Raw genomic sequence first — 13,930 nt, forward strand, 5'->3', positions numbered from 1 at the left:
ACAGATAATTAGAGAAAGCTTGTTGTCACATTTGAATCTGTTCACTCATAGTCTTACAAGAGGAAATTTTTACTTGACCTTTCCTTGAGCTCAGATATAAGAAGAGTCCTGTTACTTTGCCATTGTTTTAAATTAATAGAAAATTTTAATACAGAGGGAGAAAAAACAAGTTCATGGGTAAAGCTTTTATTTTTTTCATAAAATTGTGCATTCTAAATACAGTATACTGAATGTCACTAAAATACTGTGATTTTATTTCTTTTAAATAAAATAAAAGTGAACTAATAAGTTCATTTTTATGCTATGTAATTAATGAGTCTTTCCCTCCAACTTCTCACTTATATTTATCTTTTACTTTGCTTGTCTTTTTTTTAGATTTTTTTTAATTTTATTTTTCTCATTAGTTATATTTTGTTAATTCTGTATCCCAGCTGTATCCCTCATTCCCTTCCCAATCCCAACCTCCCTCCCTCATCTCCTCCCTGCACCATTCCAAGTCCACTGGTCCACTGATAAGGGAGGACCTCCTCCCCTTTCATATGACTCCATTTTGTCAGGTATTTTCAGGACTGGCTGCAAAGTCCTCCTCTGTGGCCTAAACTGCTCCTCCCTTGGGAGGTGGGGAGGTCAAAGAGCCAGTCATTGAGTTCCTGTTAGAAATAGTCCTTGTTCCCCTTACTATAGGAAACCAATTGATTACTGAGCTATCACGAATCACATCCAAGCAGAGATTCTAGGTTTTATCCTCTCATGGTCTTTGGTTGAGTGTCCATCTCAGAAAAGACCCTGTGCCCAGATATGTTTGGTCCTTGTGGAGCTCCTATCCTTTCCACATCAAACTCCCCTTCTTTCATATGATTCCCTACACTCTGCAAAAGGTTTGGTTATGAGTCTTCGTATCTACTTTGGAACACTGCTAGGTAGAGTCTTTCAGATGCTTTCTGAGGTAGACTCCTGTCATACGTTCAATGCATATCCCATTTGTCTTTCTAAATGAGGATTGATCATCATACCCCGTGTCTGCTTTCTTGATTATCTTCTTTAGGTGTATAGATCTCATTATGTTTATCATATCTTTTAGGTCTATATAAGCGAGTATATTCCATGTTTGTCTTTCTCCTTCTGGGATACTTCACTCAGGATGATCTTTTCTAGATCCCACCATTTGCCTTCAAATTTCATGATTTCCTCTTTTTTGATTGCTGAGTAGTATTCCATTGTGTAAAAATACCACAATTTCTGTACCCATTCCTCCATTGATGGACATCTGGGTTGTTTCCAGGTTCTGGCTATTACAAATAAAGCTGCTTCAAACATGGTTGCGCAAATGTCCTTATTGTGTACTTGAGCAAATTTTGGGTATATGCCTAGCAGTGGTATAGCTGGGTCTTGAGGAAGCACTATTCCTAATTGTCTGAGAAAGCGCCAGATTGACTTCCAAAGTGGTTGTACCAGTTTACCTTCCCACCAGCAGTGGAGGAGGGTTCCCCTTTCTCCACAACCTCTCCAGCATGTGTTGTCACTTGAGTTTTTCATCTTGTTCATTCTCATGGGTGTAAGGTGAAATCTCAAGGTCGTTTTCATTTGCATTTCCCTAATGGCTAATGACGTTGAGCATTTCTTTAAGTGTTTCTCTGCCATTCTATATTCCTCTACAGAGAATTCTCTGTTTAGCTCTGTTCCCCATTTTTTAATTGGATTACTTGGTTTGTTGCTTTTCAGCTTCTTTAGTTCTTTATATATACTGGATATTAGCCCTCTGTCAGATAAAGGGTTGGTGAAGATTCAATCTGTAGGCAGTTGTTTTGTTTTGATGAAGGTGTCCTTTGCTTTACAGAAGCTTTTCAGTTTCATGAGGTCCCATTTATTGATTATTGCCCTTAAAGACTGTGCTGTTGGAGTTCTGTTCAGGAAGTTGTCTCCTGTACCAATGAGTTCTAGGCTGTTCCCCACTTTTTCTTCTAACAGATTTAGTGTATCTGGTTTTATGTTGAGGTCTTTGATCCACTTAGACTTTAATTTTGTGCAGAGTGATAAATATGGATCTATTTTCATTTTTCTGCATGTAGACATCCAGTTGGACCAGCACCATCTGTTGAAGATGCTATCTTTTTTCCATTGAATGGTTTTGGCTGCTTTGTCAAAAATCCAGTATTCATAGGTACATGGGTTTATTTCTGGGTATTCTATTCGGTTCCATTGATCCTCCTTTCTATTTCTATGCCAATACCATGCAGTTTTTATTACTATTGCTCTGTAGTACAGCTTGAGATCGGGGATGGAGATACCTCCAGATGATATGTTGTTGTACAGGGTTGTTTTGGAGATTCTGGGTTTTTTGTTGTTGTTGTTTCTCCATATGAAGCTGAGAATCTTTTTTTCAAGGTCTGAAAAGAATTGAGTTGGTATTTTGATGGGAATTGCGTTGAATCTGTAGATTGCTTTTGGCAGGATGGCCTTTTTCCCAATGTTAATCCTACTAATCCATGAGCACGGGAGATCTTTCCATCTTCTGAGATCTTCTTCAATTTCTTTCTTCAGAGACTTGAAGTTTTTCTCAAACAGGTTTTCACTTTCTTGGTTAGAGTCACACCAAGGTACTTTATGTTGTTAGTGGCTATTTTGAAGGGTGTTGTTTCCCTAATTTCTTTCTCAGCCTTTTTGTCTTTGGTGTACAGGAGGGCTTCTGATTTTTTTGAGTTGATTTTGTATCCTGCCACTTTGCTGAAGGTGTTTATCAGCTGAAGGAGTTCTCTGGTTGAATTTTTGGGGTCGTTCATGTATACTATCATATCATCTGCAAATAGTGACACTTTGACCTCTTCCTTCCCCTTGATCTCCTTTAGTTGTCTTATTGCTCTGGCTATGTCTTCAAGTACTATGTTGAAGAGATATGGAGACAGTGGGCAGCTTTGGGGGTTGCCGGTGAAACCATGATATTGTGATTTGTGTTGGTTGTGTTCTTTCGCCGACCTCTGGCCATTTGGTTATCAGTAGTGATCACTGTCTGTTCCTGGATTCTGCAGGTCAGACTGGTTTTTCTCTGGTATCTGGAGAATTCTTCAGGAAAATGGGTGAGGTCTAGTGGTTTCAGTGTGTGTGTTGGTTATTCAGCTATATCTGTAGGAGGAAAGTTCGCAGGCGCAGAAGGACAAATGCGGGGTGGCGTGTATTTGAGTGTTTGCTTGTGGGTGTGTCCTAAGGGACAGGGTGTTGGTGAATGAAATGGCCTTCAGTGTGTGAGAGGAGTGCCCTGCAGTTACTGAAGTTGTTGCAGGCGTTAAGGGATTGCAAGAGCTGTTGAAGAATGCGCGCATGTATTGATTTTACAAGTCTGCTGGTCTTTGGTGTCTATTCAGCTGGTTTTCTGCCACTGAGGGGTTGGATGGCCCATGCAATCACTGGCTGGGCAGCCCTGTGTATTCTGTGCTGCCACTTGCAGACTTGAGGTGTGTGCAGACTCTGCAGTGCATGCACTCCTGCAAAGCCGGGTGGTGGTGGTAGTGGGGGGGGTGTTCCGCGGGTCAAGAGCTAGGCGATAGGGCCCTAGGTGGGGTGTGTTCTCCTCTGAGTGGTGGTGTTCAGCAGGTCGTTACTGCTCTCTGCTGCAGCTGCGGGGTCTGGAGCCCTGCCTCCCTGCCTCCGCCTGTCTTGGGTCCCACACACTGATCTTTGTAGCTTTGGTATCCAGGAAGAATTGTATTGTGGATCTGAGTCTCTGTGGTTAGCGCTCAGTGGTTGGAGCTCTGTGATTGGGCCTGTGCTCCTCCTGTGAGGAGGTTTCTGGGGTTATTGCTCTCAGGCCGCTTGGGACGTGAGCTCCACTGCACTTCCTGCTGTGGTCTAGCTTGGGATCTCGTCAGTGGGATGGGGGAGGGGACGCTCCGTGGGTCTGGAGCGCCCTGAGTGGGATGTGTGTCCAAGGAGGGGACGGCTGTTCAATGGGTGGTTACAGCAGACTGCTGCTGTAAGGGGCCTGGAGCACTGTCTCTGCTGCCTTGATCTCTCAGATGTGAGCTTTGTGCTCAGCTGTCTGGTGCTGTGTGCGGGTTTCCCTGAGGGAGGCCCGGACAAGGGAAGCGCCCTATTTCCTTCCCGGAGAAGTCTGCGCCCAATCTAAATCTACTAGCACTCCACGCTTCTGTGGTGGCCCCTCTCTTTTAGAAAGCCCAAAAGTCCAAATTCTAGCTTCGATTGACTCTCCACTCACCAATTCCGGAGATTCATGTCTTCTGCCTCTCCAAAACGGTGTGCTCTGCTAGCCGCCATCTTGGAGTCTCCCAATGTTATCACTTTGCTTATCTTAAAGTCATAAATTAAATAATTTGACTAAAGATCACACTACTGTCATATATTTGCTTGAAGCCAAGAGAATACATGCAAGTAGATAAATAAAAATTGAAAGGAAAATTTCTCCTACATATAACTCAAGAGAGTATACTATGCTTAAAAGGTTATTTATGGACTACATGAAAGAAAGCTATAAAAAAGAACATGATAGCTATAATTTAATTTTTAGTATTATAGCTCAGATTCTCTAATTCAACAGCAGATATAAAAAAAATAAAAAGAGAAAAAAAGTGAATTGAATTGCTACCAGACTTACTAATCAGTCATAAAAAATGTCTGTAGTGGGAGTTTACTTGCATAAGAAATGTTTTCACTGTCAAAAAAGACTCACTAATTTATATTACTGGACTAATATAATGACAGGCACAAAAATACCCCCACAGTCTGAAGCCATTCATAACCCACTGTAGTGCTTACATATTTTTGGAGCATCAGGTAGAAGCTGCATAAATTATTAGAGATCTTGATTGTTAATTCTGTGTGGTATTTTGTAGTATTTTTCCCATTTCATTTTTCACCGTGTGTGTGTATGTATCTGTGTGTGTGTGTCTGTGTGTGTACTGACACACACATGCATGTGTGTGTTCTACCTGCATGCTATGGTGCACACGTGGAAGTCTGGAGTAGGTTTCCTATTTAAATCATGTTAGAGGCAGTCTCCCTGTTTTCTGCTGTTGTGAAGCCTTCTTCATGTTTATCTTGCTTCTAAGCTTCTACGTTATTTTCCTGTTTTGCCATGGTAATTGATGGGATTATAATCAGTGATTCCTTCTTCTTCCACATCTAGCTTTTTATGACTCCAGGAATTTAACTCAGGTTGTCAGGCTTATGAAACAAACATTTTAACAAACATTTTAACATTTAATTTCATTGACTCCAGCTCTTTATTTATTTTTTTAAGCTTTTAAAAAATATTTTTTCCTTTTTTAATTTTAATTTTTCTTTTTATATTAATTACAGTTTATTTACTTTGTATCCCAGCTGCAACCCCTTCCCTTATTCCCTCCCAATCCCCCCTCCCGTCTTCTTCTCCTCCCATTCCCCTCTCCAAGTAGACTGATAGGGGAGGTCCTTGTCTCTTTCCATCTGACCCTAGCCTATCAGGATTCATCAGGACTGGCTGCATTGACTCCAGCTCTTAAGTCTTAAGATGACAACAGTGTTTCTAGCAAGTAATTTAATGGATAAATCCATGATTATTCTTAACACTTCTGGATTTGTTCAATAACTTCACAAAACTCTAGAAAGCCAAAATAACTTTTAGTTTTGCTTTTAAAGATTTATTTATTATATATACAGTATTTTTGCTGGCCTGCAGGCCAGAAGAGGACACTAAATCTCATTATAGAAGGCTAGGGGCCATGATTGCTGAGAATTGAACTAAGGACCTCTGGAAGAGCAACCAGTGCTCTGAACCCCTGATCCATCTCTCCAGCCCCCAAAATAACTTTTAAATGTCCCCAGGGACTCTTGATTGTGTTTTATTTTTCAAAAACATTCCTTAAATTGGAACGTCCCTGCATTTCTAACAAATAGATTACTCCTTATTGTATTTATCATTTCTTCTAGATATAAAGGTCCATTTACCTTCTAAAATCTACATACAGAAAGCATAAATTAAGTTTGGTTCCTTTAATTAGAAGTAATACTAAGTTACATTAGAGCACAGTATGGCTAACAGATAAGGTAGGAGGGGTGGTCTTTGTTTTCTTAGATTATTACTGCACTGTTTGTTTATTTCTTAGGAGCATATGTTAATAAGGTAGAATTGTTATGATGAGAGGTAGACTATAGATGTGAGAATAATGACATGTACAAAGACTTTCATACCATAAAAATCTAATTGAAGAAACAAGTTATAGCTTGAATAGATTGAGAAGATGTAACTGACACTTTTCTTGCAAAATCAAGAATAGATTTAGGGAGATTTAGAACTAATGGGTAAGAGTTTACATATGCCAATTTTGATATATTAATGGAGAAAATAATTATGTAAATTTCAAAATAAAAAACAAAAGCTAACCAACTAACCAAGCCACTAAGGATAAGTTATAAGGAATTCTGTGTTCTGGATCTAGTATGAGTATACCCTAGATTTGCTAGGTACTCTTTTTGTAGTATACAGACACATCCAATTCAGATCCAAGACTAAAGCAATCTGTTAACACCCCAGCAGATGTGTGTTGAAAGAAGGCAGCAGGTGAAATATGTATTTCCTCTCACCAATTCTTCTAAAATACTTCTGTTTCATATGGAGGCGAAGATCAATTATAATTTATAATTTATAAGACCCAAGGTGAAATGGCAATGTGGGCTGATACTGCAAAAGTTATTAATTTCAAAAATAGTCATGTCAAAATATTAAATGAATCCTGTAGTCTTTTAAGCAAGCCTCTCCAACTGATTTTATGTGTCTTAGGCTCATGAAGTCATGGGTAATAAAGGTATTTTGAAACACTAAGCAGTGAGCTGCAGTTGTAAACCCATAGTCAGTGCTGTAACTTAACCCTGCTTTATTTACTTTTTCTGTCATCTTGCCTCTTTCTTTGAAATTACCTACTCTCACTTCCAAACCTAATAAAATTCTAATAATAAATTTTATCATAATCTCTGTTTTACAGGAACCTTGACTATATAAATGACATTTTTTCTGATTACCCTTTAATATCACTTCTAAGTCAAAGTCAATATAGTTCTCACTAATGCAAAGAAAAACATGTTATATAATGCTACACTTGCTTGCATGTGCAAATAAGGTAGAATTCTCATGTTACTCTGTTTCCAGCTTTTTCTGCTTTTGTTTAGTTACAATATTAATAAAATCATTAGAAATATGGTATAAAGAAACTAATAAAGGTTTTTCCCCATTTCCTTACTTTCTCATTGTCTAAGTATGTCCTGTTGCTCTCCATATTATGTGTATTTCTAGGCAGGTTTCATTCAGTTCTGTACTTCTTTTTGTATCACATAATAGTTGATATAGTAACTGCCAATCACTATTATATCTAACCTGTGCGACAATCTTACTTATAGAAACAAGCATAAATATAAAAATGAAGCAATATTACTTTTTTATTATTTATTACAATTTATTCACTTTGTATCCGAGCTGTTGCCCCCTCCCTCATCTATTCCCAATCCCATGCTCCCTGCCTCTTTTCCCCCTAAGACCCTCCTCTAGTCTGCTGACAGAGGTAGACCTCCTCCTCTTTGATCTTACCCTAGCCTATCAGGTCCCATCAGGACTGGCTGCATAGTCTTCCTCTGTGACCTGGTAAGGCTGCACCCCCCAGGGGGAGGTGATCAGAGAGCCTGCCACTGAGTACATGCCAGAGACAGCCCCTTCCTGCTCTACTTAGGGAAACGACTTGGAGACTGAGTCTGTGAGCTACATCTGAGCAGGGGATTTAGGTCCTCTCCATGCATTGTCCTTGGTTGGAGTATGTCTCTACAGGCCTCCAAGGCCCAGTTTTTTGGCTCTGTTAGTCTCCTTTTGGAGGTCCTGTCACCTTCAGGTCTTTCTGTCTCCCCCTTCTTTCAAAATCTTCCATGCACTCTGTCCAGAGTTTGACTATGACTCTCAGCCTCTGCTTCTATACTTCGATCAGTAGAGTCTTTCAGAGGTCTTCTGTGGTAGGCTCCTGTCCTGTTTCCTGTCTTCTCTTCTTTTCCAGTGTCTGTCACATTTGTGCTTCTGAATGAGGAAGTCCTCATTCAGTATCCTCCTTCTTTCTTAGCTTCTTTAGAACTATAGATTTTAGAAGGCTTATCCTATATTTGTCTAATAAGCACATAAAATGAGTATATACCGTGTGTGTCTTTCTGCTTCTGGGTTACCTCACTCAGGATGATCTTTTCTAGATCCCACCATAAATTTCATGATCTACCTATTTTTAATTGCTGTGTAGTATACGACTGTGTAAATGTACCACAATTTCTGCATCCATTCTGCCATTGAGGGACACATAGCTGTTTCCAGATTATAGCTATTACACATTCCCTCCCTTTTCACTTCCCATGCCCCTCCCCAAGTCCACAGATAAGGGAGGTCTTCCTCTTCCCTCTGACCCTAGCCTATCAGGTCACATCAGGACTGGATGCATTGTCTTCCTCTTTAGCCTGGTAAGGCTGCTACACCATCAACAGGAGGGGATCAAAGAGCCAGCCACTGAGATCATGTCAGAAACAGTCCCTGTTCCCAATACTAAGTAACACAGATGCCATGGGCTACATCTCTGCCGGGGTTCTAGGTTATCTCCTTGCTTGTCCTTGGTTGGAGTATCAGTCTCAGAAAAGACCTCTGAGCCCAGATTATTTGGTTCTGTTGCTCTCCTTGTGGAGCTCCTGTTCGCTCCAGGTATTTCTATCTCTCCCTTCTTTCATAAGCTTCCCTGCACTCTCCCCAAAGCTTTGAGTAAGAGCATCTGCTTTGACCTCCTGCTGGGTAGTCTTTCAAAGGCCCTCTGTGGTAGGCTGTTGTCCTATTCCCTGTTCTCTCCCCCTTCAGATGTCCATCCAGTTTGGCTTTCTGAGTGAGGATTGATCATCTTACCTAGGATCCTCCTTCTAGCTTAGCTTCTTTAGGTGTACATCTTTTAGTATGTTTATCCTATATAATATATCTAATATCCACTTATATCTGGATCTTGAGGTAGCACTATTCCTAATTGTCTGCTAAAGTAGCAAATTGATTTCCAAAGTGTTTGTACAAGTTTACATTCTCACCAGCAATGGAGGAGGGCTCCCCTTTATCCACATCCTTTTCAGCGTGTACTGTCATTTGAGTTTTTGATCTTAGCCATTCTGTCGCACGTGAGATGAAATCTCAGAATTGTTTTTATTTGCATTTCCCTGTTGACTAAGAATTTTGCACATTTCTTTAAGTGTTTTTCTGCCATTCGATATTCCTCTATTGAGAATTATCTGTTTATCTCTGTACCCCATATTTAATTGGTTTTCTTGAATTGATGCTGTTTTACTTCTTGAGTTCTTTATATATTCTGTATATTACCCTCAGGTATCTATAAGTGTGGGGGTTTATTTCTGGGTCTTCAATTTGATCCATTGATCCACCAGTCTGTGTCTTTGTCAGTACCAAAGCAGTTTTTATTACTGTTGCTCTTTTGTACAGGTTGATATTGGGGATGGAGATACCTCTGAATCTTTTATTGTAGAGGATTGTTTTAGCTATTCTGGGTTTCTTATTATACTGTATGAAGTTAAGGATTTTTCTTTCAAGATCTGTAAAGAATTGTGTTGGTAATTTGATTAGAATTGCATAGAATCTGTAGATGTCTTTTGATAAGATGGCCATTTTTACTATGTTAATCCTGCCAAATCATGAACATGGGACATCTTTTCATCTTCTGATATCTTCTATTTATTTCCTCAGACTTGAAGTTTGTTTGTTTTTTTCATACAAGTCTTTTACTTGCTTGATTGGAGTTTCACCAAGGTACTTTATGTTATTTGTGGCTGTTGTAAAGGGTATAGTTTCCCTAATTTCTTTCTCAGTCCTTTAGTCTGTCAAATACAGGTGGGCTACTGATTTTTTTTTCTTTTGAGCTTATTTTGTATCCAGCCATTTTGCTGAAGGTATTTATCAGTTGAAGGACTTCTCTAGTTGACTTCTTGGAGTTAGTCATGTATAGTTTCATATCATTTGCAAATAGTGATATTTGAATTCTTTCTTTCCGATTTGAATCCCCTTGATCTCCTTTAATTGTTTTATTGCTTTATCAAGGACTTCAAGAACTTTGTTGAAAAGGTAAGGAGAGAATGTGAAGCCTTGCCTTGTCCCTGTTTTCAGTGGGATTTATTTGAGTTTCTATCCATTTAGTTTGATGTTGGCTATAGGATTGCTGTATATTGTCTTTAATATGTATATGTACCTTGTATCCATGATCTCTCCAAAACTATAAACATGAATTTTGGAGAAGGTTCTGTGGGGTGCTGACAAGAAAGTATACTCTTTTAAGTTTGCATGCAAAGTTCCGTAGACATATATTTAATACATTTGATTTAGGACCTCTGTTAGTGTCATTATTTGCGTATTTAATTTCTGTCTAGATGATGTGTCCATTGGTGAAAGTGGAGTGTTGAAGTCTTCCAGTATTAAGGTGGTGGGATCGATGTGTGGTTTGAGCTTAAATAATATTTCGTTTAAGAATGTAGGTGCTCTTGTATTTTGGGCATAGATATTCAGGTTTGTGATGCCCTCCTCTTGGATTTTTCCTTTGATGGGAATGAAGTGCCCCTCCTCTTCTTTTTTGATTAATTTTATTTGAATGTCTATTTTATTAGATATTAGGATAGCTACTTCAGCTTGATTTCTATGTCCATTTGCTTAAAAAACATTTTCCCAGCCCTTAACTCTGAGGTAGTCTTTATCTTTGTTGCAGACGTGTCTTTCTTGGATACAGCAGAAAGTTGGATTCTGTTTCTGCAACCATTCTGTTAGTCTGTGCCTTTTTATTGTAGAGTTGAGTCCATTGATGTTGATAGATGATAGTGACAAATGTACCTTAGTTCCTTATTGTTGACTTGGTGATGTTCCCTGTTTCTATGCTTGTTTTCTTTTCATTTTTTGTTGTGAAGTTATCTACATAATGTGTTTTCTTGAGTGTAGTGGATTTTGTTATATTGGAATTTTCCTTCTAGTATCTTCTGTAGAGCTAGTGTGCTGTGTGGATATATATATATATATATATATATATATATATATATATATTAAGTTTAGTCTTCTCATTGAATATTTTGTTTTCTCCATCTATGTTGATTGAAATTTTTACTGCTCATGCTAGTCTGGTTTGACATCTGTGTTTTCTTAGAGTCTGTATCATATCTGTCCATGCCCTTCTGGCTCTCACAGTTTCTGTTGAGAAGTCTGGTGTAATTCTGATATGTCTACATTTATACGTTACTTGGCTTTTTTCTCTTGGTGCTTTTAATATTTTTTCTTTGTTCTGTAGATTTAGGTTATTTTGTTGTTGTGGTTTTGTTTTTACTATTATGTAATGTAAGGAGTGTCTTTTCTGGTGTAGTCTATTTGTTGTTCTGTAGGCTTCTTGTATTTTTATGGACATCTCTTTCTTTAAGTTGGGAAAATTTTCTTTTATGATTTTCTTGAAAATATTTTTTGTACCTTGGAGCATGGAATCTTCTTTTTCATCTATTCATATTATTCTTAGATTTTGTCTTTTCATGGTATCCTTGATCTCTTGGATATTTTGTGTTTGTAACTTTTTTGATTTTTCTTTTTCTTTGAGAGATGTATCCCATTTGTGCAATTGTGTTTTCAGTGCCTGAGATTCTCTCTTCTATCTCTTGTATTCTGTTGGTGATGCTTACCTTTGTGTTTCCTATCTCTTCTCTAATTTTTCCAGCTTCTGGGTTTTCTCTCTTTGTTTTTTCTTTATTGATTCTAATTTTGTTTTCGTGTCATATACCATTTCATTCATCTGTTTGAATGTGGATTCCTGTCTTTCCATGATGGAATATTTTTTCTTCATTTCTTTCTGTGCCTCTAATAATTGCATAATTACAGATTTAAAATAATCTCTGTGTTTCTGCTGCAATAGTTGCCTTCCTCTCTTCCTCTTCACAGATCAGTATGCTCCTTTGCTATGCTTCCAAGGAGGGAACCTGTCACTACCATACTTTATACTGCTGTATCTTAAACCCCTTCCCTCATATTCTTGTAACTCAAGTGACTCCACAACTGTCAGTTTCACATCTTTTGTTTTTTTCAGTAATCAGGTTGAGAAAGGAGAAATCTTTTGGATAGTTGGGAAGAATACAGAGAAAAACCTATGTTACAAAATCTCACTTTAAAATCACAATGATTTCTTTCAGAGAAAACTCATTCTTTGTCAGCAGTGATTGCTGTCATGTTAAGAAAGATTTGGCATTCTACAACTTCTCCCATAAAGAATGCTTTCCAATCTTGTCAGATCTAAATAAATGCAACTATACTGAGCAAAACCATATATACTAACAGATTAATAGGAAAAAATAATCTTCAGTGTTAGTGTTTGATTTTCAGTCTCTTGAACTTTCATGTATATTAAGGTGATTCCTCCAGGTTGAATTATAAAGGTAAGCTTGTCAGGGTGATGAAGTTGGATCAGAATAATCCTATTGAAATTGTCCAGAGGGATGATTTAGTCAGTCTCTAAAATTTTTCATCGTGATGTTGATATGCCTCTGAGAGAAACAAAATTTACTAGAATAACTTTTTTACGTTGCATTTCATAGTCTTTAATGAAAACAGTGTTTCAGAGCACTGGACTTAAAAAGTAGTGTCATTTTGTATCCCTTTCCTTGTCTCCCCAACTAGAATTTCATCAGATTCTGTTAATATTGATAGAATTGTCTTTGTACATAATTAAAAGGCATACAATAAGGTTATATAACATAGTTATAATTTTCTTTTTTCTTTAAATGTATCTCTGAAATAAAGGCACCATGAGAGACCTGAAAAGTATACAAGTACTTAGGAGCAGTTTGAATACAATAGTTAAAATTATTAGTTGTCAGTGAGAAAAAGGAAAAGTGCAGAGAATGTTAGAGGTAATGAAAGCAACTAATGAAAGTATTTGAGGACATGCTGAAGCTTTGTTGCTGTGCATATATATTCACTAGTGTTAGCTCTAAACTCACCTGTTGTGTCAAGAACTCTTTCATGTCTCTGCTGAGTATCAAATCTTAAAGATAGGAATTTTTACAAAGGTGTTGGTTTAGAAAACATAGAGTTTATAAAAAAGTGAACATTACATCCTTTTATATATGTTAACCTTAAATCATTTATATAACTAAGGTCTCTTTGGATCTTAGTTTCTTTTTAACCTTCAATTTTATTGTAAAGAATGAAATATTAGGTTTCCTGTCAATAAATTTAAATAGGAATGGGTTCATCTGAACTAATGGCTGAGTAAAATGGTAACATTCCAATATTAAATAGGATGATATTACATTACACATTTTCATTTACTTTATAGAGAGTAGAACTTTTTATTTTTTCATTATTATTATTATTATTATTTGCAATTTAGTCCGTTTGTATCCCAGCTGTAACTTCCTCCCTCATCTCCTCCCACTCTCCCTTTCTTTTTCCCCCTTATGTCCCTCCCCTAGTCCACTGATAGGGGTGATACTCCTCTCCTACTATCTGATCCTAACCTCTCAGGTCTTATTAGGATTGTCTGGTTCCTCTTTCTCTATGCCCTACTATGGCCACCTCGTCAGAGGGAGTTGATCAAAGAGCAGAGCAGGCAAACAAGTTCATGCCAGTGACTTGAGAGTAGAATTTTTATGAGCAGTCACTCAGAAAAATGTGAAATGACTTCGTGGAACCATCCTCTACATTTAAGAAAAATTTTTAGAGGATACTGTTTTTTGTTATTTTGTGCAATACCTTGTAAAAGATTCTAAACTTTCTGCACATTGTTCTTTAGTTTCAGCTCAAATACTCAAGAGCAACCTTGCAGCAATGGAACAAAACATTCTTCGTCTGGAGCGTGATATCAAGAATTTTCCCAAAGCAGAAAGTCACCGTGATAAGTTTGTAGAAAAGATGACG

The 13,930-nt window shown here is 37.8% G+C and overlaps 1 protein-coding gene across 8 annotated transcripts in view; it reads left to right on the plus strand.

Moving 5' to 3' along the window:
* Diaph2 (diaphanous related formin 2) overlaps positions 1-13,930 on the plus strand; it is a 980,694-nt gene that overhangs the window by 538,082 nt on the left and 428,682 nt on the right. For all 8 annotated transcript variants that reach the window (XM_060375359.1, XM_060375356.1, XM_060375358.1 and 5 more), the window contains one exon: positions 13,806-13,930. In XM_060375359.1, the coding sequence (XP_060231342.1) occupies positions 13,806-13,930 (125 nt within the window). The remainder of the gene's footprint in view (positions 1-13,805) is intronic.

Source organism: Meriones unguiculatus, chromosome X (assembly GCF_030254825.1).
Source record: "Meriones unguiculatus strain TT.TT164.6M chromosome X, Bangor_MerUng_6.1, whole genome shotgun sequence".
Taxonomy (NCBI): Eukaryota; Metazoa; Chordata; class Mammalia; order Rodentia; family Muridae; genus Meriones; species Meriones unguiculatus.